The sequence below is a fragment of the Malus domestica genome, chromosome 10 (genome assembly GCF_042453785.1).
Source record: "Malus domestica chromosome 10, GDT2T_hap1".
In the NCBI taxonomy this organism is placed as follows: Eukaryota; Viridiplantae; Streptophyta; class Magnoliopsida; order Rosales; family Rosaceae; genus Malus; species Malus domestica.
Window position 1 is genome coordinate 42,615,969 of NC_091670.1, and position 23,847 is coordinate 42,639,815.

The 23,847-nt window shown below is 39.3% G+C and overlaps 5 protein-coding genes and 1 non-coding gene across 10 annotated transcripts; 2 read left to right on the forward strand and 4 right to left on the reverse strand.

The window, feature by feature from the left end:
- Nucleotides 1-199: 199 nt before the first annotated feature.
- Nucleotides 200-1,837, forward strand: LOC103446762 (1-aminocyclopropane-1-carboxylate oxidase 1). The gene is given in 4 exon segments (NM_001294118.1): nt 200-304; nt 541-767; nt 945-1,278; nt 1,559-1,837. Coding segments are annotated over 4 exon segments (945 nt in total).
- A 556-nt stretch (nt 1,838-2,393) lies between these two features.
- On the reverse strand, nt 2,394-5,458 carry LOC103446761 (protein CLMP1-like). The gene is made up of 2 exons (XM_029087630.2): nt 5,258-5,458; nt 2,394-5,111 (listed from the first exon to the last, which is right to left on the reverse strand). Exon 2 carries the CDS (start codon nt 5,083-5,085, stop codon nt 2,791-2,793), a length of 2,295 nt encoding a protein of 764 aa, XP_028943463.2. The 5' UTR covers nt 5,086-5,111; nt 5,258-5,458; the 3' UTR covers nt 2,394-2,790.
- An 839-nt stretch (nt 5,459-6,297) lies between these two features.
- Nucleotides 6,298-6,424, forward strand: LOC114819372 (small nucleolar RNA snoR111). The gene has a single exon (XR_003766428.1). It is a non-coding gene; the product is annotated as a small nucleolar RNA snoR111 (small nucleolar RNA).
- A 763-nt stretch (nt 6,425-7,187) lies between these two features.
- LOC103412602 (inositol diphosphatase DSP1) lies at nt 7,188-10,223 on the reverse strand. The gene is made up of 5 exons (XM_029087632.2): nt 9,684-10,223; nt 9,504-9,597; nt 8,218-8,275; nt 7,570-7,613; nt 7,188-7,484 (listed from the first exon to the last, which is right to left on the reverse strand). The coding sequence occupies exons 1-5, from the start codon at nt 9,887-9,889 to the stop codon at nt 7,299-7,301; spliced, it is 588 nt and encodes a 195-aa protein (XP_028943465.2). The 5' UTR covers nt 9,890-10,223; the 3' UTR covers nt 7,188-7,298.
- A 2,247-nt stretch (nt 10,224-12,470) lies between these two features.
- On the reverse strand, nt 12,471-17,438 carry LOC103422477 (E3 ubiquitin-protein ligase COP1). Of its 5 annotated transcripts, none has more exons than XM_029087636.2 (14): nt 16,916-17,315; nt 16,742-16,810; nt 16,195-16,350; nt 15,777-16,103; nt 15,496-15,638; nt 15,341-15,406; nt 15,084-15,162; nt 14,586-14,741; nt 14,388-14,486; nt 14,147-14,251; nt 13,812-13,991; nt 13,601-13,711; nt 13,208-13,405; nt 12,471-12,916 (listed from the first exon to the last, which is right to left on the reverse strand). In XM_029087636.2, exons 1-13 carry the CDS (start codon nt 17,192-17,194, stop codon nt 13,235-13,237), a joined length of 1,941 nt encoding a protein of 646 aa, XP_028943469.2. In that variant the 5' UTR covers nt 17,195-17,315; the 3' UTR covers nt 12,471-12,916; nt 13,208-13,234. The 5 variants fall into 5 exon arrangements, with proteins under 5 accessions (XP_028943469.2, XP_028943467.2, XP_070662014.1 ...); XM_029087634.2 differs by having other exon boundaries at nt 12,471-12,974; XM_070805913.1 differs by lacking the exon at nt 16,742-16,810 and having other exon boundaries at nt 12,471-12,974; nt 16,916-17,295.
- Nucleotides 17,439-18,490: 1,052 nt separating this feature from the next.
- Nucleotides 18,491-22,025, reverse strand: LOC103446886 (ubiquinol oxidase 4, chloroplastic/chromoplastic). The gene is made up of 9 exons (XM_008386041.4): nt 21,507-22,025; nt 21,123-21,306; nt 20,710-20,803; nt 20,093-20,208; nt 19,901-20,009; nt 19,511-19,579; nt 19,234-19,305; nt 19,102-19,149; nt 18,491-18,841 (listed from the first exon to the last, which is right to left on the reverse strand). Exons 1-9 carry the CDS (start codon nt 21,656-21,658, stop codon nt 18,627-18,629), a joined length of 1,059 nt encoding a protein of 352 aa, XP_008384263.3. The 5' UTR covers nt 21,659-22,025; the 3' UTR covers nt 18,491-18,626.
- Between the last annotated feature and the right edge of the window lie 1,822 nt (nt 22,026-23,847).

The following is a 23,847-nucleotide window of genomic DNA, read 5'->3' on the forward strand; positions in this document are numbered from 1 at the left end:
CCATAAATATTTGAATTTTGATAAGATCACATTCGACTTGAACTAGTAATTCGACATAAAAGATTATATAAAAAAATCCAAGTTATTTACGGATCTGCCACTCCTTTAGAGCTATAAATTGCACCATAGCTATGGGTACTCCACTCAACAAAAATAAAGGCTACACACAGAGCATACAAACCAAGCAATCCAAAGAGAAATGGCGACTTTCCCAGTTGTTGACTTGAGCCTTGTCAATGGTGAAGAGAGAGCAGCAACCTTGGAGAAGATCAATGATGCTTGTGAGAACTGGGGTTTCTTTGAGGTAACCCAACAAGCTGTGAGATCTTTTATTTTTATCCCTCCTCGAGGCACCAACTAGACGTCCGCCCCTCGTGTGCTTAGAGGGGAAATCTGTAAAGTAAATCTGTCTCTAAGCGCAAGAGGGTCGGAAAACAAATGCGCCGTCCTAGTTGCTCAGTTTTATGGTGCTGCGTTAGTTTCTGTAGAATTATGACATTTCTATGTGTTTCTAACTCTTTTGTGTGTAAATAACTGAAGCTGGTGAACCATGGGATGTCTACTGAGCTTTTGGACACTGTGGAGAAGATGACCAAGGATCACTACAAGAAGACCATGGAGCAAAGGTTTAAGGAAATGGTGGCAGCCAAAGGCCTCGACGATGTCCAGTCCGAAATCCACGACTTGGACTGGGAAAGCACCTTCTTCTTGCGCCACCTTCCTTCCTCAAACATTTCCGAAATCCCTGATCTCGAGGAAGAGTACAGGTCACACACTAATCACAACAAGCTTAATTAATTTTCCACATACTTGGGCTTAGTCAGGTTGGCTAGAGCACCCGTGCGGCCCCTCGTTGCACTTAAGTTCGAATCTCCTCCATGTAGGTTAGATTGTATTAGAATATCTTATTGATTTTCTTGTATTTATTTTGAACGATATTTCAGGAAGACCATGAAGGAATTTGCAGTGGAACTGGAGAAGCTAGCTGAGAAGCTTTTGGACTTGCTGTGTGAGAATCTTGGACTCGAGAAGGGTTATCTGAAGAAGGTTTTCTATGGATCCAAGGGTCCGAATTTTGGGACCAAGGTCAGCAACTACCCTCCATGCCCCAAGCCAGACCTGATCAAGGGACTCCGGGCCCACAGCGACGCCGGTGGCATCATCCTGCTTTTCCAGGATGACAAGGTCAGCGGCCTCCAGCTTCTCAAGGATGGTGAATGGGTGGATGTCCCCCCAATGCACCACTCCATTGTCATAAACTTAGGTGACCAGATTGAGGTATACCAGTTACCCGACTACCCATTTTTTATGGAACGGAAGTCCGATGTGTCATCAATATGTATTGATATCATTGTCGTCAACAAAACTTACATACATGTTACCAATACATTTCAATTCTCGACCAATATATAATGAAGAGCAGACGTCATGCACATATAACTAGTACTTTCGCTATCAAGTTTACTGAATCGTATACTTTTAATTATTTGATGCACATATAACTAGTACTTTCGCTATCAAGTTTACTGAATCGTATACTTTTAATTATTTGATGCAGGTGATCACCAATGGGAAGTACAAAAGTGTGATGCACCGGGTGATAGCTCAGTCGGATGGGACCAGAATGTCGATAGCCTCGTTCTACAACCCAGGCAACGACTCATTCATCAGCCCAGCACCGGCAGTGCTTGAGAAGAAAACTGAGGACGCCCCAACTTATCCCAAGTTTGTGTTTGATGACTACATGAAGCTGTATTCTGGCCTGAAATTCCAAGCCAAGGAGCCAAGATTTGAAGCTATGAAGGCCAAGGAATCCACCCCTGTTGCAACTGCCTGAGCTCTGAGAGCCGTCCGAGAACATGGCACAAAAATAATTAAAATTAGGGTATGGGTTTTATGCTTTTGTGCCAAATAAAGTTGGGGAGAAGAAAGTTTGGGTTTATTTTGTTTTCTTTTATTTTTTATTCCACTGTTTGTGTAGTTGAAATCTATCTATATAAAATACAAATGTTTGCTCCACAATTTTTGTAGTTGAAATCTATCTATATAAAATACAAATGATAAATTCCAAATACAAATAATTAGATGCCTAATACTCGAGGGACCCATCACCATGTTCTTCAAAGTTAATTAATCTTTCATTATGTTAAATTATAGTAAAATCATGTGATTGGGATGGTGGCACGATAACACGGATAAAGTGACAAGGAGAGATCAAATTGTGCATTCACAACTTCTGAGATTCATATCATAAAAACAGAGATTGAATTCATAAATCACACTGCACTGAATTGGAGCAGAGGAGCAAGCTATATATCAGATCCAACATGACTGACGCTGCAAACCAAATAGCAGGCCTTGAGCACTTAAAGTAGAAGCTTCAAACTCATCAGTACTGCGAAAAACGTTCACTTTATCAAAGATAAAGATTGCAATTACATACCACGCTGCACTGAATCGGAGCAGCAACAACAACAACAACAAAGCCTTTTCCCACTAAGTGGGGTCGGCCAAATCGGAGCAGCAATGCTAAAAAATAAGACGCTACGCACATAAAATCGACACTAACAAGTCATCATCATTGAGAAAAATGTTTAGAACATTGCCCAAAATCTTTTTGAGTACAAGGCTGCATATTCCGGCCCCCGACCTTTTCAAACTGTATAAAAAGCATTCCAGAATTCCAACATTCAGTACAGAAAACCTACACCTCTTCTCTCCGGTTATTCTCACGCTGAACATGCAAAAAATGAAGATTTTTCATGGAAGCCACCGTTAAAATAGATGATCTTATTTCCCTGAAAGAATGTCATCATCTTTATTGGCTTCAACAGGAACGTCACTGCCTAGAATCTGAACCTTTTTCTCATCCCCCTCCACTCCTTCAACGTTGGAGAAATGATTCTTCAGAACCAATGCGATGTCACCCTCAGAAGCTCCAGCAAGCTTAAAGCGCTCCACAGCATCATCCAGGTTTTTCTTCCAACCATCCATCCCCAATTTGCATTCGACCTGGGATCGCTCAAAAAGCATGTTACCCCAGAAGAGATGGATCTGTGATCTCATAACAGCTGCCTGTTCTGCAGCTTCATCTGCTGAAATCTCACCCTGACCAGATGCATCACCTTCATTCCCGGTGCCTTGTTTTTTCCTTTTTTTCATCAACTCTTCCCTCTTGCTTGCACTTGGATCCTTCAGTTCCTTTGCCCTCTGCTCCTCCAGCTTCTCCCACATCTCAGTTGCAACTCTCATCTTCGCCTCCGCACTGTCAAAAAGTGTCAGCATTTCTGCAGAATCACAGGTCGCAAGATCTATTTTCCTAGCAAGTGCAAATGACCAATGAAGTTTGGCCATTTCAAATTGTTGCTGCCCCAGTGCCAGCAACCCCTCGTAAAAATCTGGCTTGATCACAAGTGCCTCTTCATACTTCTCTCTGGCCAACGAATATTTTTCCCTGACCCAGTCATAGGCCGTTTGAAGCTGCGTAGCCACTACATCCTTTCCGGCAGACTCATCTAAGGGAATCCGCTTCCTTGCTGCACACATATAAACATTTCCCCAATTAAAGAAAGCTAACGCCGCCACCTCCTGGAACTTTGAGGCAGCCTTGTCAAAAAGACTCTGAGCTTCTTCACTAGTAACTGCCTCTTCAAGAGCCTCCGAACAAAGCTCCATTCCAAGCTCATGCAAATCAATATGAGCATCTGGGTCAATACCAACATGGCTGCGGAAAAGCTGAGAAAACTCAAACAACCAATCATCCATCTCCAATTCCTTGCACTCGGGATCTTCTGCAGCTCCTGGTTTCTCCTTTGGAGCTTCTTTCTCTGTCTTATCAGTTTCATAATCAGCAGGCTCCAAAACAGATTCACCAAGTGAAGAATTAGAGTTACTTTCATCTTCCTTGATCCCCTCGGTTTCAACAGGTTTTTCCTCCTCTTCTTCCAATAAAGGCGGTTCCTGTTCAGGAGTCACTTCCACGATATGCAATCTCAACATCCCAATAGAGTCAGCTTTATCTATTTCAGGCTCTTCTGAAATGACCTTGTCAACACAAGACTCAGCCAACCTAAGTTCAGCAGTAGAGGTTATAGTCACCAGATCACCATCACTATCCTTATACTTGACCAAAACTGACTTTGATGATGGAAAGCGCTTCGTCACAATTTCCCTCAATACTCTGAAATTACAATTCACAGGCATTTGGGCAAGCCTTATGTCATGATCATATACAAGCTTCAATGGTCTCCAACGAGTTGCAGCCTCTGGCAATGAAACTGAAGATGATGGCTCCTTCAGGTTACCCTTACTTGGATTAACAGATTTTGAAGGACCATTTGACGGCTTCAATGTGAGTTTTGGCATTTGGGTTTTGTTCAAAGGTCCATTCTCAGCCGGTAAACTTGTTTGAGGCTTCTCGGTCCTATTAATTGGGGATATACCAGAACCACCAGCTGAAGCAGCTGCCTTCTTTGGAACAGGCCGGGCTGGTAAACAAGGCCCCAACCCACCAACTGGAGCACCACGAACAGCAGAAGCCCCGAGGGCAGCAGGTGATGGGCGGCTCTGGAGGTCCTGCTGAGCCTCCTGGCGCGGCCCAAGCGCTGTCCTCAACCGCTGGGCAATCTCCAAAGCATCCCGGTGAGTTGGGTCAGCAACCAATAACACCTGAACATCCTGCATAGCCATTTCATACTTCCCTATCGCCTCCAACGCCCTCGCCCTCCGAAGCAGAGCCCTGACATACCCGGGCTGCACCTGGAGCGCCAGAGTGCACTCAGCAATGACAGTCTCATAATCTATCGGCTTCATTTGCATCAAACAAGCCGCCCTATTGCTATGGAAAACCGCCCGGTCCGGGTGGGTCTTGGGAGTGAGCTTAAGAGCACTATCATACTGGTCCAGAGCACCCACATAGTCCTTCCCCTGAAATCTCTTGTTCCCTTCTTCTTTGAGCTCGTGGGCTCTTTTCAAAAAGATCGAATTGTCCAAATCAACACTACCGTTTACAATCGGAGTCGAATTTGCATCCGTCGGGACCTGGTTCGAAGCTCCCTTCTTCTTCCTACCACCTGATTTCCCCATATAATCCTCTCCCTCTCTCCCACACCCTAGAAATTACACTCTCCCACTTAGCTACACACAATATTGTATCTATCTAATCCAAAATTGATGGATGAAGAATAAAAGCAGCAAGCTTTCACTGTTTTCGACGAGAATTTAATGAAAAAGGATAGAGAGAAATGGGGGCACTTACCGATGAACAAGCTCGAAAAGCATCAATCTTTGACGCAAATGTTTTGATTGCGAGTGATGGGGTTTTGGATTGGATGAAATTACAGCCGGAGAAATGTTTCAGTGAGTCGAAGGAGGAGGAGGATAAAACCCTAGGTACCTGGAAGCAACACTGAACTCAACTCTTGCCCTTTGGGGTGGTGGCTCAAACCCTAGAGATACCTGCAAGTTAATTCCAATCGGGGTTTAATCTAATCTGATGTGGGCCCTTCCCTTCAGTTCACGTCCACCGTCGATCTTTCTTACGTGGGTGATTCGTTGACTTTAAGGGTTTGACTCTTCTATTGGGATATTCATTCGTCACATCAAGTGAAATATAGGATATGATTATCTTTTGGTTTAAAGCTGTACACAGGGGTGGTTCATCCAATTTTCAAATTAGGGGCTGGTTTGGTATTGTTGTGTTTTGAAAAAAAAAATTGTTTTTATTATCCTGTAATCGATACATTAAAAGTTGTGTTCGATGCGTCTTACTTTTAATGGATAGTGCTCGCCTAAATAAACCAAGAGAGCATAGTTTGAACTCCAAACCCAGTCTGTTGAAGTCTCAAGAGGAAAACCTAACCACCAGTAAAATTCACCACTTACGTCTTGCGGTGGACTTGGCATATCAAACACCATGTTGGGCCGGTTCGGTTTTAAACCAACAACGCATGTACTTAATTCGGCCGATTGGTACCATTTCAATTTGGACATTGCAGGCCCACTATTGAATCTACAGGCTTGGACGTCAGTTGAAAGTAGCGGCCCATTAGCGAAATCCCCGCGATAAAGGGTAGCGTAGTAATTTAACAAGGAGGTACTAGGGTTGGAGCGACTATATAAATCCCCGATTCGGAGCAACAAATCGATAAATTTTGAGCTCCTCGCCTCCTTCTTCTTCCTCTTCGTCTCCGTCAGTCGTTTGCGTTTTGTGCATCGTTGTTGCAGCTCGATTTCGTTTTCTTTGATTATTTGGTAGAATTTTTTATTGGGAAAATTTCAAAGCCTCGGGTGCTGTAGAAAAAAATTGAGGGACAATTTGTGTGTTTCTTGATTGAGAAGAGCAGCTGAGGTAGAGTGAAAAGGCCGAGTCATCGTTTCGTTCGTCAGCTTATAAATTGGCGTTTCGATTGTTTCTCGTCTACATTTTATGTTAATTTTTAATTTAATTTCTTTTAATTAGTGTTAATTGCTGGTGAGAAGAGTGCAAATGATGCGTAAAATTTAATATAAAATTTTCTTCACTTTGAACCGACTTACGGAGAATTTGCCTCCCTGTGGAATTTCTACACACTGATGCACTCTCAATTTTTATACTTTTATTTTCAAAAAATATTAAAAAAAATCAATTAGGACTTCAAAAATCTTATTTGATACTTCAAATTTTTTTTTAAATCGTTTGAATTTTGGGACATTGTTTTCCAGAAAATATAAAAACGATCATCTGTATTAGACGGATAATTTTAGAGAATTTTAACGAAAAATTTTTGATATTGTTTATTTCAACGAAAAATTATATTTTTACATTAAAAGTTAATTATAATATTATTTACTTTACGTTTTATTTTTAAATTATCGTTAAAACTCAAAGTTTTCAAATTATTTTTATTAGTTTTCTTATAATTTAATGCATTTGTATGTGATTCGATGAAACAATTTGATTTTCCCTATGAAAATGATTTTTGAAATTCCGTTCTAGCTTACCTCACATAAAACTAAGTCGTTGAACATATTTCTTTTTTGAACGGTCTGAATTTCTTGAGTTTTCGGCTCTGGATAAAGATTCGAAGAGGATCTCAATTTGGCAAATTGAATTCGGAACCTCAAAATTACGACGAATGCTTTTAAACAACAAAGTTGCAAGCTCTTAACCTAAAAATTGAACTACGAATTATAAAATGGATAGAAAATTCAAAATCGAAAGTTTGTATTTATTTACAATATGCGTGCGGGTAGATTATTGCATGAAAACGAACTGATGAGTCACAAACACCCAAAAGATGCAAGGGGCTTGAAGTCTGCTACCTCTTAGAAGACGAAAACGACATTGGACAGTTGTTGAACCTAGAAATATCGAAGACTTCGATGGACCTCTGATCCGAAACTCGAGCTTTTGCAGCTGCAAACCTCCGGTACTCGTCAAAGATTGAGGTCAGGCACCATCCTTGCAATCTTCTTAAGCATCCCACAAGGCACCCCGTCCGGTGCTGCACAACATTAATAACAACATTGTTGGAAGATGGAGCCCGAGATTGTCTGAGAAAACACAAAAAATGGGAAATGATAGATTACCTTCCCTCGCTTGCAATGAATCAGGAGCGGGTGGTTTCTTACATCTGCCATATACACAGACAAGCAAGTCAGTAAGCTAAATGCACTGTTTTAAAAATCCCCGTCTAGGCCCCCGCCTAGGTGCTAGGCGGTTAGCCATTGTCCCGATTAATGACTATGCGTTTAAAATTTTACAAAGGGAGCCTAGACCACCTAGGCACCCATCCAGACCCGCCTAGACATCCGCCTAGGTTGCGACTCACTTAGACAAAAAATAGATAACTTTCAATTTGCATTATTTTTTTTAATAAATTGTAAGAGACTTGTTGAATACTTAAATGAACACACATTATATGTTTGTGTCTCTATGTTTTTATTATGTTTCAATACTTCATAATATATATGTCATTCTATTTGGTAATTTATGATATAATTATATATATTTTTTTAAGTATAAACACACTTATTTACATAAAATATAACAGATTTACTTAAATTTGCCTAGGCACCCACCTAGGCCCCGCCTAGGCTCGGCGCTAGTCCCCAGCCCGCCGCCCGACTAGCGCTTAGTGTCTTTTAGAACCTTGGCTAAATGCAAAACAAACAAGCTGTGGCATAATCTTAGGAACTAAAAAAAAGAATCTTTAAGTTCAAGGGGTTCAGTGATACCAAGGAGAACTTTTAATGCTTCACGAATTGTGTCCTCCGGGATTTTCACGTAAGGTTCCTGTACAGAATATGTTACACAGCACATGAGTCAAACAACTGATATCATTTACAACTACTCAAAGCAAAGTCCTGAGTTACAAACATGAGAAACAGCAATGCATCGTCGAATAGGTGTGGCGCGGTAAGATGATCAAAGTAAGATCTGATAATCAGAAGACCGGTGTCTGGAAAAGTTAAAAACAATCGACGGAAAGTTGAAAACCCAGAATGGCCTCCTATTAGCCTATTAAGAGGGAACACCAGGGGGACCTATACTCATTGCCAGTTGACAAAACACAAGGCCACTGAAATAGGTAAAGTAAATCAATAAAGCTGGATAGTAATAATCCATATATACAAATCCAAGTGCTGAGTAGGATTGTCAATATATTTGTCTAACCTCCTCGATTTCATGTATTTTTTTAGAGTAAGCAGATAAAGTAAGAACATATATGTGCGGAAGCCAATCAATCACCTAAAATATATGTGCGGACGCATATAGTGGTGCTTCAGACTTTTTATCTTCCAGTTCCGTTCAAGTATAGTATTCATGCAAAGCAAGCCATAGCGACGCGTGAAAGGTCAGGGTCACTGCCAACTTGCCGACCCCATTTCATGTTAGTGACTGGTCTCTCTTGAAAAGCAGAGGTATCGTGGGAGTGGGACACAGCAAGGCCAAATGCCTTCATCACACTAGCACATAAGCTAATGAAGTGTAGTCCTATCGACCCACGCAATTTGCCATCTCTCTTTCTAAAAGTGGGTCGATGGTGACAATTATTTCCAAACTCTATGAACTCAAACCAGAAACTCTTCACTCCGAGATGGTTTTATCCGATACCATCAACAAAAATAAATTCAGGCTTTTGTATAAGTGGTTCAAATCTTATCCACGATCACTTTGTACAACAGATGACCAACGGCCTAATACTAATCAACACCGATACTGTTTTAACTTAACCACCTACACATACATACATACTAGGGGGTGTGGGGCTTTATACAAGGGAACTACGCAATATAAGATAGTTTCGGACGTGGGACTGTACATTCTTCATCGAATCACCAGAGAAGAGAACATCCCAATTTGAATACACACGAGTATAGTGCAATTACTATCATCTTATTCTCTAATCCCAACTTCCAAGCAATCCAAGCGTAAGCCCAGACACAAATTAGTAAATTACAATGTAATTATGTCACGATTAATATAATATCTGCAAAATAAAGGTAAAAGAAAACGAAACCTGAGAACCATCGATCCCAAACTGGAAAAGCCGAATCCCATTTGCTCTAAAAAACTCTTTGTTCTCCTCCGGATACGGCTCCGGGCACAAATATCTGAAATTACCGAAATTAAATCAAACTAAAACCAAATTTGAAGCTAAATTGATCGACAGAAACAAGTTTACGGGAATTTGACTCACATGACGGAACGGAGGCCTAGGGATTTCAAGAAGCTGAAATTGGGGGAATGAGGAAAGCCGGACCTAAACACGCCATTGTCGACCATGGCGAAGTTCAGAGGGGGCACGAACGCCTCTCCGCCCCTCTCATTCTCGTCTCCGATCGCCGGAGCCTTCGTCGCCGGAGACCCCGTGCAGACATCCCGCTCTCCGTTCTCTATTTTCATCGCTGCCACTTATATTTTCGCGCCAAAAAATGGGAAAGCTAAAAAAGAGATAATATTTATTTAATAATTTTAATTGGTTTTGGAATGTTCTAATACGGATGATCAGAGAGAGAGAGGGATTCTGAGAATCTATGGGGGAGGAGGAGGATCTGTATTTATAGGGGAGAGAGAGAGGTGGGGGGGGGGGGGGGAGGAATATCAGGCCATGTTCAGTTGGAGGGCTAAAACTAGCCCAGGAGCCCTTAACTGGGTTTCGAACACATCGATATTTTTATACCAAGAAAATAAGAAGTTCGGTTATGTCAGATAATAGGCAGTCTAATTTGACATCGAATTCATCATTCATGAAATTCAAACCTAAGACCTTTCGCTTCCAAATAAAGATGAATACTACCACACTGTGAGTGACACCCTTAACTGTGTTTTATCCTTTCAAAGTTTAATATTTTAAAGATTGTGCTAGATTTTTTTTATTTCTTATTTTATTTTATATTATATTTTATTACTTGTTGCGATCCAACTTAGAGAGTACTTCAGAGTTACATGTTGCCTGTTCGGAGGCTAAATTTAGTTTTCTTCTTTTAGCACAATTTTCTTTAGCCCTTTTGGTTGGTGATGAATTTTTGTCAATTTTATGGTTAAATGTGGCTTATAAACCTTGGCTGGAGATTTGCAAGAGGAAGAGGATCTTGCATGAGATGTGCACTGGGGTGGCCGTGTGGGCGGGTGATGACTCCACTGGGATAAGGGATTTATCTGTAATTTGGGCCTGACTTCATGGAGACCTGGGGAGGAGAAAACCTTTCATACGGCTGATTGTATGCGGCTTTTGCTCACATGAAAAGGGGCCACAGGTAAGGGGTCGTTGATAGTTAATAGTTAATAACTAGGGAAGGGTAAATACCCATTGGTTATGGATAACTATGGTTATCCGTCTATTTAAATTAAACGGTTACGGTTATGGGTAACCGTTTAGATAAATAAACGGTTATGGGTATAACCGTTTACCCGCGAAATTTAAATTGGCGGTTATGGGTATTAACCACAGTTATAAACGGGTAACCATTTACCCATTTATTTTATATATGTAAAACTAACACAAACCATGTTCTCGATTTAATAATACTTAGCACCCAATAAATTAACAAGGAATTCATCAATCATTCTCTCAATAACACTGCTACAGGAATGATAATTCTCATCATCAATGAATTGGCCAAATAAATTCTTTGCGGGTAACTGTGAAATTGACAGAAATGTTTTGACAGAAATGTCTTCTAACAATTTTTGTAATCCAATAATACTTAGCAAATATTATATTTACCTTCATTGGTAACAGTTAAAAATATCGTCTGTAAACTATTATTTCAATTATTGGAATGGTATAAAGACTTAAAAAATTAAAATATGGAAATGTATGATGAAAGTACCTATAACAGCGTTTAATTGTCAAAAAAAAATTATGACAATTTTTTTTTTAATTTTCAAGTTGTTAAAAAACATGTAGACGGGTGAAAAAGGGGTAATGGTAAAAAAAAAAGATAAACGGGTTAAAAAGGATAAATGGGTAAACGGGTATTAAACGGTTACGGTTAAATGAGTATGCGGTTATGGGTATGGTTAACCGTTTATAAACGGTTATGGTTATGTGTATAACCGTTTAGGCAATTACCCAACGGGTAAACGGTTATGCGGGTATGAGCATAAACTGTTATGGGTAAATAACCGCGGTTACCCGCCCGCCATAACCGTTGTCCATCCCTATTAATAACCCAATAGAGGCAGAGCAACTTTGATGGAAAGCGACGAGTATAGTGAAGATATAATTGTGCTATAGAAGTCTTTCTTTAAAACAGAAGACCTAGATGTTTTGTGCATGCTCTAATAAGCCACGTGGTTAGACTGTCGGACTATAGAATTCTTCATTGTTAAAGGAGTCTGTTTATTAACAAGTACGTAATTGCTCGACGGGTGACACATTTGGCACTTTGAGGTCTACTACACCTTGTTCACTTGTTGAGGGGTTTTGTACTTGTTTGTAACGTGTAAATCTCTCTCTATAGAAGTCTTTCTCTAATACAGGAGACCTAGGTGTTTTGTACGTGCTCTAATAAGCCACGTGGTTAAACTGTCGGACTATAGAATTCTTCGTTAGAAAAGAAGTCTGTTTACTAACAAGTACGTAATTGCTCAACGGGTGACACATTTGGCACTTTGAGGTCTACTACACCTTGTTCACTTGTCAAGGGGTTTTGTCCTTGTTTGTAACATGTAAATCTCTCTCTATAGAAGTCTTTCTCTAATACAGGAGACCTAGGTGTTTTGTGCGTGCTGTAATAAGCCATGTGGTTAGACTGCCGGACTATAGAATTCTTCATTAGAAAATGAGTCTGTTTACTAACAAGTACGTAATTGCTCAACGGGTGACACATTTGGCACTTTGAGGTCTACTACACCTTGTTCACTTGTCAAGGGGTTTTGTACTTGTTTGTAACATGTGAATCTCTCTCTATAGAAGTCTTTCTCTAATACATGAGACCTAGGTGTTTTGTGCGTTCTCTAATAAGCTACATGGTTAAACTGTCGGACTATAGAATTCTTCATTAGAAAAGGAGTCTGTTTACTAACAAGTACATAATTGCTCGACGGGTGACACATTTGGCACTTTGAAGTCTACTACACTTTGTTCACTTGTCGAGGGGTTTTATACTTGTTTGTAACGTGTAAATATCTCTCTTGTACTTGTTTGTAACGTGTAAATATCTCTCTCTCTCTCTCTCTCTCTCTCTCTCTCTCTATGTATACTCACCGCCTAATATGAGTGACATAGAAACATGAGGGTACATATCTCCGTCGATGCAAGTTGCTCTCTTGATAAAGGCGGGCTGATCTTGTTGCAATTATGCTCGACACATGGGCTGTTTGGTGGGTACCACACCACCTTCCATCCTCCTACCTTACTCATTCATTGGCAATTGGGCATCCTTCTTTTTAGCTTCTGTACTTTCCAACTGGACTGAGAAGCTTCTGTACAGTGCAAATCACATCGACACAACATCGGTCTGAAAACATTTCCAAACGAGCTCTGAAAGGGAGAAACTTTTAAGAGAAACTGAACGATGTGTTCCACAGTGACAGTTTGAGTAAAATATAAGAAAGAAGACGGCCATCTGTATTTTTTGATATTAAGTGTGAAACCATAACTAAAAGATTTCACCAGTGCGTAAAAACATAAAAGCAAGCTTGATGTGTAGTAAGCTGCATCGATATACAATGTTCTTACGAATTGTAGCGATTCAAGACGGGGTTATCAAATACCTTAAGACTTCACTTGAATACTGATACTCAGGCTGCAAGTACGAGCACTTTAATCGCTCCTTGACTGTTTGCAGTCAATATCATAGGGCTATCCCTCTTCCAACATACCGCACTGATAAAGTATGGTCCTGGATCGTCGTCATTATCGCCTAAATCCGAAGAGCCAAATCTGTGCCAAGTCATGGGTTTCGAGATAGCCTGCAAGTAATCATCGAAACTGAATCAGCTAATGTTGGTGCCAAGTATAATTTATAACAAGATGCCTCACAAAGTAGTGTAACGTCAGGAATACTTCTTTACATCTATGGCACTAATCCGTGTACTAACAATGCATCTTATGAGGAATTGTAATGTGTGTGGGGTTTTAATTTGTTCACATGTAAATTTCTTTACCTTGTGGTATACGAACAGTTCATTTGTCTCGCTGCCACAAGCAATGTATTCATTATTTACCGCAAGACCTACAAAGTTCTTCTCGTTCATGTGGCCTCTGTACATGCACAACTGTCAAAGTGAAAACAAAATTACCTCAGACTTTGTTTCTAAATTCATGAAGTATCATAATCTGTATAAAAATCTAACGTGTCATAAGAAGATAACTCACAGGCAAGTCTTCCTTTACGTCCCACAACCGCAGTGTGCTGTCAGTGGATGCAGAAGCAAGTTCGTTGTTAGACAAGAATTTTACATACGAAACAGCTTTTCTATGCCCACGGAACACGTGCAGTGGTTGGCTGATGTTTCTCAAGTCATAATAATGAATGTGATGATCAGCAGAGCCAACCTGCAAAATTATTAAGTGGATTAGGGCAAGACAATACATACTAGTTTTGTTTAATCACCAATGGAATGGAATGAAACAAAAGGAATCAACTGTAAATGCTAGAAAGAGATACGGTGAAGGTTAGAAATTTGGAATTCTGAAGAACAGAAACATACTGCCACGAAAAAGCCGGATCCAGGATTATACTTGACAGAACATATATTTGCCTTCATGTCAATGTTAAGAACACTTGCTTCTTGCTTTGTGCACCAAATTTTGACCTGAAAACACATGATGAGCCGCTTATAAGCAATTTAATATGGACCACATGAGAATTTCATATGCGGTTGGCAAGAGCACTGAAATGTCATATTCTTAACGGATTTTCCAGAATGAACTTTACTCCATCTCGAATACCTTGCAGTCATCACTTCCGGACACAAGCATTGAAGGATCGGTGCATGAAAAATCAACACTCCAAGCTCGCTTTTCATGCTCCTCATATTCCATCATACTCTGGTAAGAAGAGCCTTGTTATATAGTATGTGAACAAATGTGGCTGGGGCAGCAGAGGTGTGTAGATTGGCAAATATTTTAAGGACAATCTTTCACTACCTGACAAGTATTTACATCCCAAACAGTTACTACCCCCTCGTAGTCACTACTAGCAATATGGTTTCTAGTGTACTTATTCCAGCTCAAGCAACTAAGTTTGGATCGTGAGGATATCTCCACAATAGGACAGTGGATATCGGTTGGTTCGTTAACCACCTGAAAGTAATCACATGAGAACTTCTTAACTAGTCAATTGACTAAAGTGCAGCAAAAGTTGACGAGTATATATAGTATACACTAAACTGTAGTGAAAGCATTGTCTTATGAGGAAAATCAATAGTTATCTTAAAGTAAAATAAAAAATCAAGGAAGGTATCCCTTGCATATTAAACTATAACAAACTACTTTTAATTAAAGATCAACTAGATTACATCAGTAGCACTTGGAAGCAATAGATTGAGTCATCGCTCAACATCGGCCCTGGAACATTATCCAGTTTAATAAAAGACTAAAAGTTACCGACATTTTACAGCTGCAAGGTATCTGTCCAATGCTTACCGAGGAAAATTCAAAAACCTTGATGCACCGTGAAACTCCAGCAGTAGCAAAGAGCTCTTCATCACGATCAAATTCTATACTGCAGCAAGTATAATGGGAATCTCAAATGCCAACAGATTTGATTGAAATTTTCACACACAATTCACAAGTTGTAGTAACCAAATGACATGATAGGTCACAAGCTAGCAGCCCCTAATGAAGGGGAGTCATCCAATTTTTACAAAAAATGGTGGATGAGAGATGGCATTTAAAATCACCTTGACACAATATTAGCAGAGTGAAAAAGATCACCGTGACTCAGTTCAGCAACGACTCTCAATCGACTGTTTCAAGCAACCAAACAGGTATGAGTGACTATACCAAGATAGGATTCCCTAAAAGAAGTTTGAAATGATACGTCAGAAGTTTATACCTGTATTGTGTAAAGCTTGCAAGCACAGATTGAAAATCTTCAAGGCCTGGATTGTAACCTTCTATGTCCATGGCGTTTGTGTCCTCTTCCTGTCTGTTCCAATTTCGTCGCTTTTGCAAGTAGCAGTCTTGTAGATCATTAAACTGTTGCAAGTTGCATAGCAAGGAAAAGGAAAAGTACAATATTTAGAAAGCCTTAACATAACCAGAACATGCAAACAATCCTTGGATCAATTAAGCCGACAACAAACAGAACAAAAGTCACTTTGCAAGATTGCTAACCTGCGAATGGACACGCCTTTTTCTTGCTACTGATAGTACTCCTGGTGTTGTAACACACTGCATTTCAGACCTTCCATAAGCATCCTTCAGTTGGAGCAGCTTGGAGCTTGATTGCCCATTTACATCAGCTCTCTTGTTCTGTAGGTTGAAAGAACTCATCCGGTCTTGCACATATTGTGTGCTGCAGGCAATACCGTTGCCATGCTGATCACCGGGAACAAGCATTCTCAGCTTTGCGGACCTCTCCTGTTCCCAGCTGCATAGTTCTAGTCTATGCCTCTCAACGGCAGTAATGTCCTCCTTGATGTACCTGAGATCGGCCTCTAACTGCAGAGGGAAACAGAACAACATAACCAATCCCCGTGCCAAAAACAAAACAATTAGAAAACTAAAACCAAAAACCTATTATAATTGGAACCTCATTGAGCTCTTGAAGCTTTTGCCTTCTCAGACAATGTAAGAAGCTAAGCATGATGTCCATGCTGTTCTCGGCTTCTTGTAGCTGCATTTTTCTCCTCTTCTCTTCCAGCAAGGACAAAAGGCCGTCCAGCTCTTTGATCGAAATCTCGCAGCCCTGTCTAAGATTGCCAAGAACAAGTCATTCATGTAGATTCGACCATTTTTTTCTTTCCCTTTTTCGATACAAGTGATATTGGGGTAGGGGATTCGAACACAATAACTTCGTAGCAGTAAAATTTCTAAACCACTTGAGTTAATTAAGCAAGATTAAGTCAATAAAGATACAAAATTTCGATTAATGGTGACAAACATGACTAAGGCTTGGAAATGCTTTTAGCTAAAAGCGCTTTCGAATAACCAAAACGTTTCTAACCCGACGTTTCTAACAAGATTTTACTGAAAAAGTTACAATTTATTAAATATTTCGACGTTCTTGTTGAAATAAAAGCACTTATGAGTAGAAGTGCTTTCTAGGAAAGCATTTTCAAACGGGCCCTAATACTGACCTTGTTCAATTTCCGACTAAGAAGTTCAAAATTCTTCGCCATCCGAGAATCCAAAACATTTTTCAGCAACTGCAAATTCCAATAAAAAGTTGCAAACTTTCGCGCACTTTCTCGGCAACCAAACACAAAAACACGTCCAAATCCAAATCTGAAAAAAGCGGGAAAAGAACGAACCTTGTCGAGCAAGAAATTGGGGAAAATGCTGGCGGGGGTGAGGGAGCTAGCGCAGCAAGGGCAATCGCTCTTGATGCGGAGGTGAGTTGAAATGCAGACGTGGCAGAAACTATGGCCGCAGGCGGTGAGGCAGGCGTCTCTGATGATCTGCATGCATATCGGACACTTCATGTCCTTGTCCGGCTCGTCGTCAAACGGCGCCGTTTCGGCGGCGGAGTCCTGGAAGTATTCGGATTTCACGGTGGGGACCAGCGCACCACCCATTGAGCTCTCTCCCATTGGAGGGACTGAAATGGAATTGAAGACTTTGTAGTGAGAGAAAGAGGAGAGAGAGAATTGAAGGCTGTGTGTGTCTAATCTGGGTGAAGCGTGCGTGAGTCGACCATTTGACTTGAAGAGTTTCTGAGGGCGATAACTGCCCACGTTAGGCGGGTAATTATTTTTTGTTTTATTTTATTATTTTTTTTAAATTTGGGAGGGAGCATTGAACACGACGTACTGATTTAAAAGCTGGTGTATCAAAAACTAACTACCACTAATTAATAAAATGGAATTGTCCACCGAACCGATAAAGTTAATACGTTGAAAACACTATTTGGTACATAAATATCAAAATATAATTGGTTAAAAAAAAATTTCAAGTATTCACCAATTGTATTATTATATTTAATGTATCAGACCGTATTTTAGATATTGAAAAATCTCTCGTTCAAAGAGAAAGAAAAGGTGAAGAAGAAAGGACTGTGAAGTGGTCTCCAAAAAAAAGAAAGGACTGTGAAGGTTTACATCTATTTGTCTCCCTGGTACCACCAAGTTCGAATCACTCATTTTTATAGTTTAAAACAATTTAAGTAGTATCATTTGTGTCAAAATTAATAGAATGAATTTGCGTGTTCTACATTCATGGATTTTCATCGATTTTTTTCTCCAAACAATTAACTAACTCATTAAAATTATCGCTTTACTAAACAAAGAGTTTTAATTTATGATAAACGGTAAACTTTTAAAGTAGATGCATGTTTGCTCTATTCCTAACTCCTCAACGATTAGATTTTTAATAGATATGTAATTCACATAACAAGATGAGAATCAGAATAATTTCAATACGCATTTCTAAGTGGATGAATAGCGATAATATTGAATGATTAGAGTCTAGGATAGCCAATGGGCTATAGTGCAAGTCGGTTTGGTCATCAATCAAGAAGACAGTTCGATGGTTCGACTTCTTTTCTTGGAAAAAATGGCCCACGGATGTGGACCACAGAGTTCGCTGCTAGTGATGGAATGATGCTGCTGTTAGATATTTTCTCTGGTTTTAAATGCAGCCGGACCCAGGCGGTTTGCGACAATCCAACGCAACCTAGTTGAAGGATGCACCAAAGAAGAAGGGAAATTATATGACGAAATAATTCTGATATTGTTTACTTTTAACGAAAACACTTACAACACATTTTTGTCATTTTGATTAAAACTTAAAGTTTTCAAGCTATTTTCATTAATTTTCCTAAAAAAGAGATGTAGGGTTTGGGTTATCACACATGTTAATGAAATGGGAAAGAACAGCACATCCACGTCTTCTTCTTCCTCAATAACCAACTACTTCTTTTGTAATTTAGATCCATACTATATCATTCCTCTGTATACAAATTTCTTTTACCATTCACTAATTGTACCTAATTTTCCTGTTTTCTCCTCTTGTATCGAGTAATCATCACTTTGCTGGCGTTGTTGTGACGGATTTCTTTATGCAATCTGCAATACCTTCACAATCTGTTTGAGGAACGACGCAGGTAGAGTCATCTTCTAAGGAGCCTTCTGTGCGTGAGTGAGGAGACAAGAGGTTCCCATGAGTCTGGCAGGCCTTCATCGTCTTACAGTGTTCAGCTTCATCATCTCTTATGTTCAGAAATGTGTCGTACAAATTCTCTGCAAAAGGAACATTTGTCAAAAACACAACGCAAATTAGGTCATCCCATCATTCTGAACTTACTCCCGCTCATGTTGGTACAAAGCTGTGCAAGACTACTTTAGGTTCCCGAGACTATGGTCCCGTCCCAACTATTTATATAGCGGAAATGAGACGTCTTAGTTTCAACAGGATACTAAAACAAAGTCTAAAATTGAGCAAACTCATAGGCATGTCAATGTATGAACCGCCATTACAAAATCAGAATCTGAAGACTTGCCTATTTTTGGCCTTCGAGAATTGGGAGGTCTTGAAGTTTGAAATTCATCTGCATAAAATTTGGGGGGAATGTTAAGTCTTCGTTGTTGCCTTTCAGGATACAAACAAAGATTGAAAAACAGACAAAACTTACCAAATAAGTACATGTCACCGCTAGTGTAGTATTTCACAGCAACCTCAGGAGCAGGCATCTTTTTCAAATCCTCTACAACAGAAGAAAATACCAGATCAGGTTAAGTGAATTTGTATTTGAGGTAAGTGTAAGACACTGCATTTTACAACTGAGCGATTAAGAGCATCACTTGAACGTTGCATGCTTAGAATATTCGGTGTGATCCAACAAACACCTTTTTTGTGATTCAACCTACTTGGTCTTAAGGCATCAAGTCCTGAAAAACTCTAAATCATACCTCCTCGGGCCTTGATAAACTTGTCGTAGGTTGAAAATGCATGGCTCTCTACACATTCAGAGAAGTGATCTGCAATAGTGATCAAACAAAATACATGAAAATGCATTTTAAAATAAACGCTATGCTGGCTAACGTTCTGGTTACCTATTCTACAATGCCCTTTGACTCAGTCACATACTGAAGATGACCACAAAAATGCATTCAACAAAAGACCACTCGGTGCAACTAGGGATTCAGAAAGTAGAGATTACAATATAGTCTTTTAAGTAACGAAGTCAACCATATACTTCGTAATCATTTGGTTTAGATGGAGAGTTCTTGTAAGCTTGCAACCAATAAGGATAATGCAGAAGAATTATGGTACATTAAAAACTAGATGCTCATACTTACATGCCATCCTTGGGCTTATTACATACATAAAGGCAGTCATAAAATAATAGAAGACTGCGATGTGCTGAGCAAGAAAGCGGTCAAACCACCAAGCGTTTCCCCCCAATTCCTGCAATTAGATCCATCTTCTATTAATTATATCAACCAAAATATGTAGATAATAATACGTTATTACAGAAAGAAGATCCTTACTTCCATGATAAGCAAATGGTGCATCTCATTCCAGCTTTCTGCAAAATGCACCTTCAGATAATCTGCTCTTCTCCACCAGCCAAAACTCTCGTACATGTGCAGAACAGACATAAAAGCTGCCAAAGATATACCACAACAAAGACATGACTTAAAACTCGCAACCAGAAACCACAGTAGATATTAGGAAAACAACTACAGAAGAACACACTGATCCACAAAGGTCATTAGAATGGATTAACATATTCCTAAACGGGTAAAACGCACAACTTGAGAGAAAATTAAGAGGAACGTAAGGGCACACCCTTCCATGAAATCAATCATTATCATCCTAACCTGCGGAAGATGATAATACGAAGCACTCCCTATATCAGATCAAATCATAATTATAATAGAAGGTACGGTCAAATTTTGATGTATGTGAGGGCATGCATGATTTGGTTGTACATTTTCTTGAATTACTAACGTGACAATATATATGCACTGCCTTCAAATGTGAGTTGTCCTCAATCGTTTGAAGCTTAAATTCATCTTGCTTGAAAAGAAATTTCTTTGCATATTTTTACATTTACGCTTTCAGAGCAGAAAATTATTACTAAAAATGGCGTAGTAGCACTCACCAAAGTAAGGAACCCTTGCGATAGTTTCCAGTACGAAGAACCTTGCATAGTCTCGGTCGTGGTACAGAGTATCAAGTACCTTTATCACTGTATCCTGGAACGATTAGTAGAACTGAATTAAAATCTAACATCAACAACAACTACCAGAGACAAAAGCTCCTAAGCTACTGAAAAGTGATTATCAAATCAAGTGTATAATAAATCAACTAAGACGACATCTTAACATTAAAGTGCTAGGATCATCCTGAATATTCAACAAGAAGATAACAAACTGCAATCTGTGTTTCACATTCGGTAGGCGCACTGAATGAATAAAAAAAAGCTACCAAATGATATAACATTTCTTCGAAAAATCGACATTGGAGCTAGGCAAGCACAGTAAAACGATTAATTTAACAAGAGTTATGATTTACCGTAAGAAAGATGTTGAAGGTTTGTTCAATCTTGATAACCCAGCTCTCAAAAGCACTTGAAGACGAATTCTCTGGGGAATTCTCACTGCTTGCTTTCAATTCATCGAAGGTTGAAGCCTTGAACTCAAAGGACTCCTCCACTACCACTTTCTCTTCATCTTCTTGCAGAATAGTTGCTCGAACTCTACACGAATTTCAATACCAAATTACAAATTTTTTTAACCAAATTATTAAAAAGCCCACAAATTTGAATTCAGAATCCGATTACAAAAAGAACCCATAAAGCACAAACACCAAAATTTAAGGTTTTCTCACAAATGGCAAGTTGGCAACATTAAAGATTCAATTTTTTTTAACACATAAAGCGGTGGAAAACAGATATACCTGGAAATCGACGGACGAGCTGAAATGGGATTGTGAGGAAAACGATTCCGGGATGAAAAGGCTGAATTCTTCAAGCTCCTTGCTCCGAGAGAAGAAGAAGAGCGGGAGGCGGAGAATGCAAACACCGTCGAAGACAGAGTCGATGCCGCCATTCTCGACGAATTTTGCAGAGAATTCAAACCCCCAAAAGAAAGTGGAAATCAAAATTGGAATTTGGTTTTTCGATTCGTCAGTTGGTGTGAAGGGAAATAGTCAACCGCCAAAGGGAGGGAGGGAGAGGGAGTGAGAAAAATGGCATCAAATTTTGTGTCGTGTTGTAGGAAATGTGGGGAGGGCAGCATGCGATTTGCGTCGATGTGATCGTATGATATACGATGAACGGGTAAGATTACGGTATCTTAATATTCATAGCAAAAAGGATCCGATGAAGATCTGTTTCCGTGACCGACTGCGTGTTTGCTTGATGCTTTCTAAAAACACGACACGAACGACAGAAATGACACTTGAATTTTGTATTCATTTTTTGATGGACGTGGCTGCTTTTATCACCAGTTGCTACTAGACTGTTGGGCTTTTGGTCTTTCTTGCTTTGATTACCCCTGGGCTTGAATTGGGCTTCTTCACTTTATGAATTGAACATTAGTGGTTCTTTGTACACTTAAATTTTGTTTCTAGGCATCCATTAACCTTATTTTAAAAAAATTGTATACCCGTGTATAAAATGACCACAAGGGAATTAATGATTATTTAAGATAAACAATTATTTTCCTTGGACACCTATAGGATTTTAAAACAAACAACGTAGTAACCAATCGATTGATGAACTTCGTAACTGTTGAATTTTACAGTAAAATCAAAGAGAAAGCCTTCATAATTAATACAAGGAATATGGGTGTCCAAAGAAAATAAAAAACGGGTGTCCAATAAAAAATAAATTCATAAGAAAAGTACTAGAAGAGTATTTTTAGAAGTTTAGTAAATTACTTTGGATGTCCAAAAGAAATGTGAGAGTAAATTGGGTGTCCAGGGATAAAATTGGGTGTACACATAACCACTCATTGAAAATATAGTAGCTTAGCTCTTTCATGTTACGGTCGGTCGTTTACTAAAATTGCCGTTTAAAAATGCTTAATTAAGTTTTGTAATCGCTTTTATCAGAAGCACGGATGCGGTGATAATCTTATTAAAATATTTATGTGTTCTTTGAACAAGCACATGCAAGTGCTTTAGTGTTAGAAATGTTTTTGGTTAGGGAGGTTTTTCCTGAGTACAGAATGTCCCTTACGAGGATTAGGAAAATTGACGCTTCCTCTCTTGTGTTATCTTACCTTCAGCAACACAAGCTAACAAAGCTTCTCGCGTTGCGAGAGTAGGAAATAACGTTTACCGTACGTATACAGCCTTACTCTTACTTTGCAAAAAAAGTTATTTCCACGACTCAAACTAAGCTTCTCGCGTTACAAGAGTAGGAAAGAACGTTTACCGTATGTATACAGTCTTACTCTTGCTTGGCAAAAAGGTTATTTCTACGACTCAAACTCGTGAGTGTTCTCTTACCTTAATCTAAATAATTAATAGAGAGATGACCACTGCAAAATGGCAATGCAAATCATGGATCAATCTAAAATTCTGAATGGTAGCTTTCTATAAACCATACGGTCCTGGGGAATTTGGAAAAATAACCAAATTTCGGACCCTAAATAGAATTCTAACAACCATTTTAAATTTTTAATAACTATAATCACAAGTTGATATGAAAATACTAATACATCCTTAAAATAAAGTTTTCTTAAAAAAAAAAACCAAAAAACAAAAGGCTTGGTTGTCTTTTACCGCCATCTCTGTCCTTTATATAATATAGACGATAATCCAAAACCATAGAAACTCAACCCAAGCATAGCCAGCCATGGTGTGTAGCACGATCCCTCTCTCTTCCTCTTTTATACTCTCACACACAACCTTCATTTTGTTCCAAACCCCCAAAAAAATTTCGACCTCCTCTGCTCTCCAATTTCTCCACTGCCCTTCCTCAACATCTCAGCCCCTCAATTGGGACCTCCACTTCTAAGATCGGCTCCAGAACCAAATCGTTGGTGAAAAGCCCAAAATGTGATGGTCCCTATCTCTTTATCTCATTTCCTCCAAAGGTTGAACTTTGGATTTTGTTTTCTTCTATGATTGAATTGGGGTTTTGGGTTGTCTAAAAAACTTCAAGGAGCACGGGTGGCTTTGAACTTATTCAATTCTACTTCGAATCTCCTTATCTTAATTGAATCTTGCTTTGTTTAATTTTCATAGATGACAATTTTTTTTTTTTTTTAGAAAACTTTATTTGAATGAT

What these genes read in the sequence shown, in the direction of transcription:
- LOC103446761 (XM_029087630.2), bottom strand. Translation starts at nt 5,085, where the DNA reads ATGGGGAAATCAGGTGGTAGGAAGAAGAAGGGAGCTTCGAACCAGGTC.
- LOC103412602 (XM_029087632.2), bottom strand. Translation starts at nt 9,889, where the DNA reads ATGAAAATAGAGAACGGAGAGCGGGATGTCTGCACGGGGTCTCCGGCG. An exon ending in CTAGGCCTCCGTTCCGTCAT is followed by an intron (nt 9,598 to 9,683) that starts GTGAGTCAAATT and finishes CGGTAATTTCAG; the next exon opens with ATATTTGTGCCCGGAGCCGT. An exon ending in TTGGGATCGATGGTTCTCAG is followed by an intron (nt 8,276 to 9,503) that starts GTTTCGTTTTCT and finishes TATTCTGTACAG; the next exon opens with GAACCTTACGTGAAAATCCC.
- LOC103422477 (XM_029087636.2), bottom strand. Translation starts at nt 17,194, where the DNA reads ATGGGAGAGAGCTCAATGGGTGGTGCGCTGGTCCCCACCGTGAAATCC. An exon ending in AGGTTTTTGAATTTTCCTCG is followed by an intron (nt 14,742 to 15,083) that starts GTAAGCATTGGA and finishes GATTACTTTCAG; the next exon opens with GTGGTTAACGAACCAACCGA. An exon ending in CCGGAAGTGATGACTGCAAG is followed by an intron (nt 14,252 to 14,387) that starts GTATTCGAGATG and finishes ATGTGTTTTCAG; the next exon opens with GTCAAAATTTGGTGCACAAA.
- LOC103446886 (XM_008386041.4), bottom strand. Translation starts at nt 21,658, where the DNA reads ATGGCGGCATCGACTCTGTCTTCGACGGTGTTTGCATTCTCCGCCTCC. An exon ending in CGCAAGGGTTCCTTACTTTG is followed by an intron (nt 20,209 to 20,709) that starts GTGAGTGCTACT and finishes TATCTTTGGCAG; the next exon opens with CTTTTATGTCTGTTCTGCAC. An exon ending in CGGTGACATGTACTTATTTG is followed by an intron (nt 19,150 to 19,233) that starts GTAAGTTTTGTC and finishes AATTTTATGCAG; the next exon opens with ATGAATTTCAAACTTCAAGA.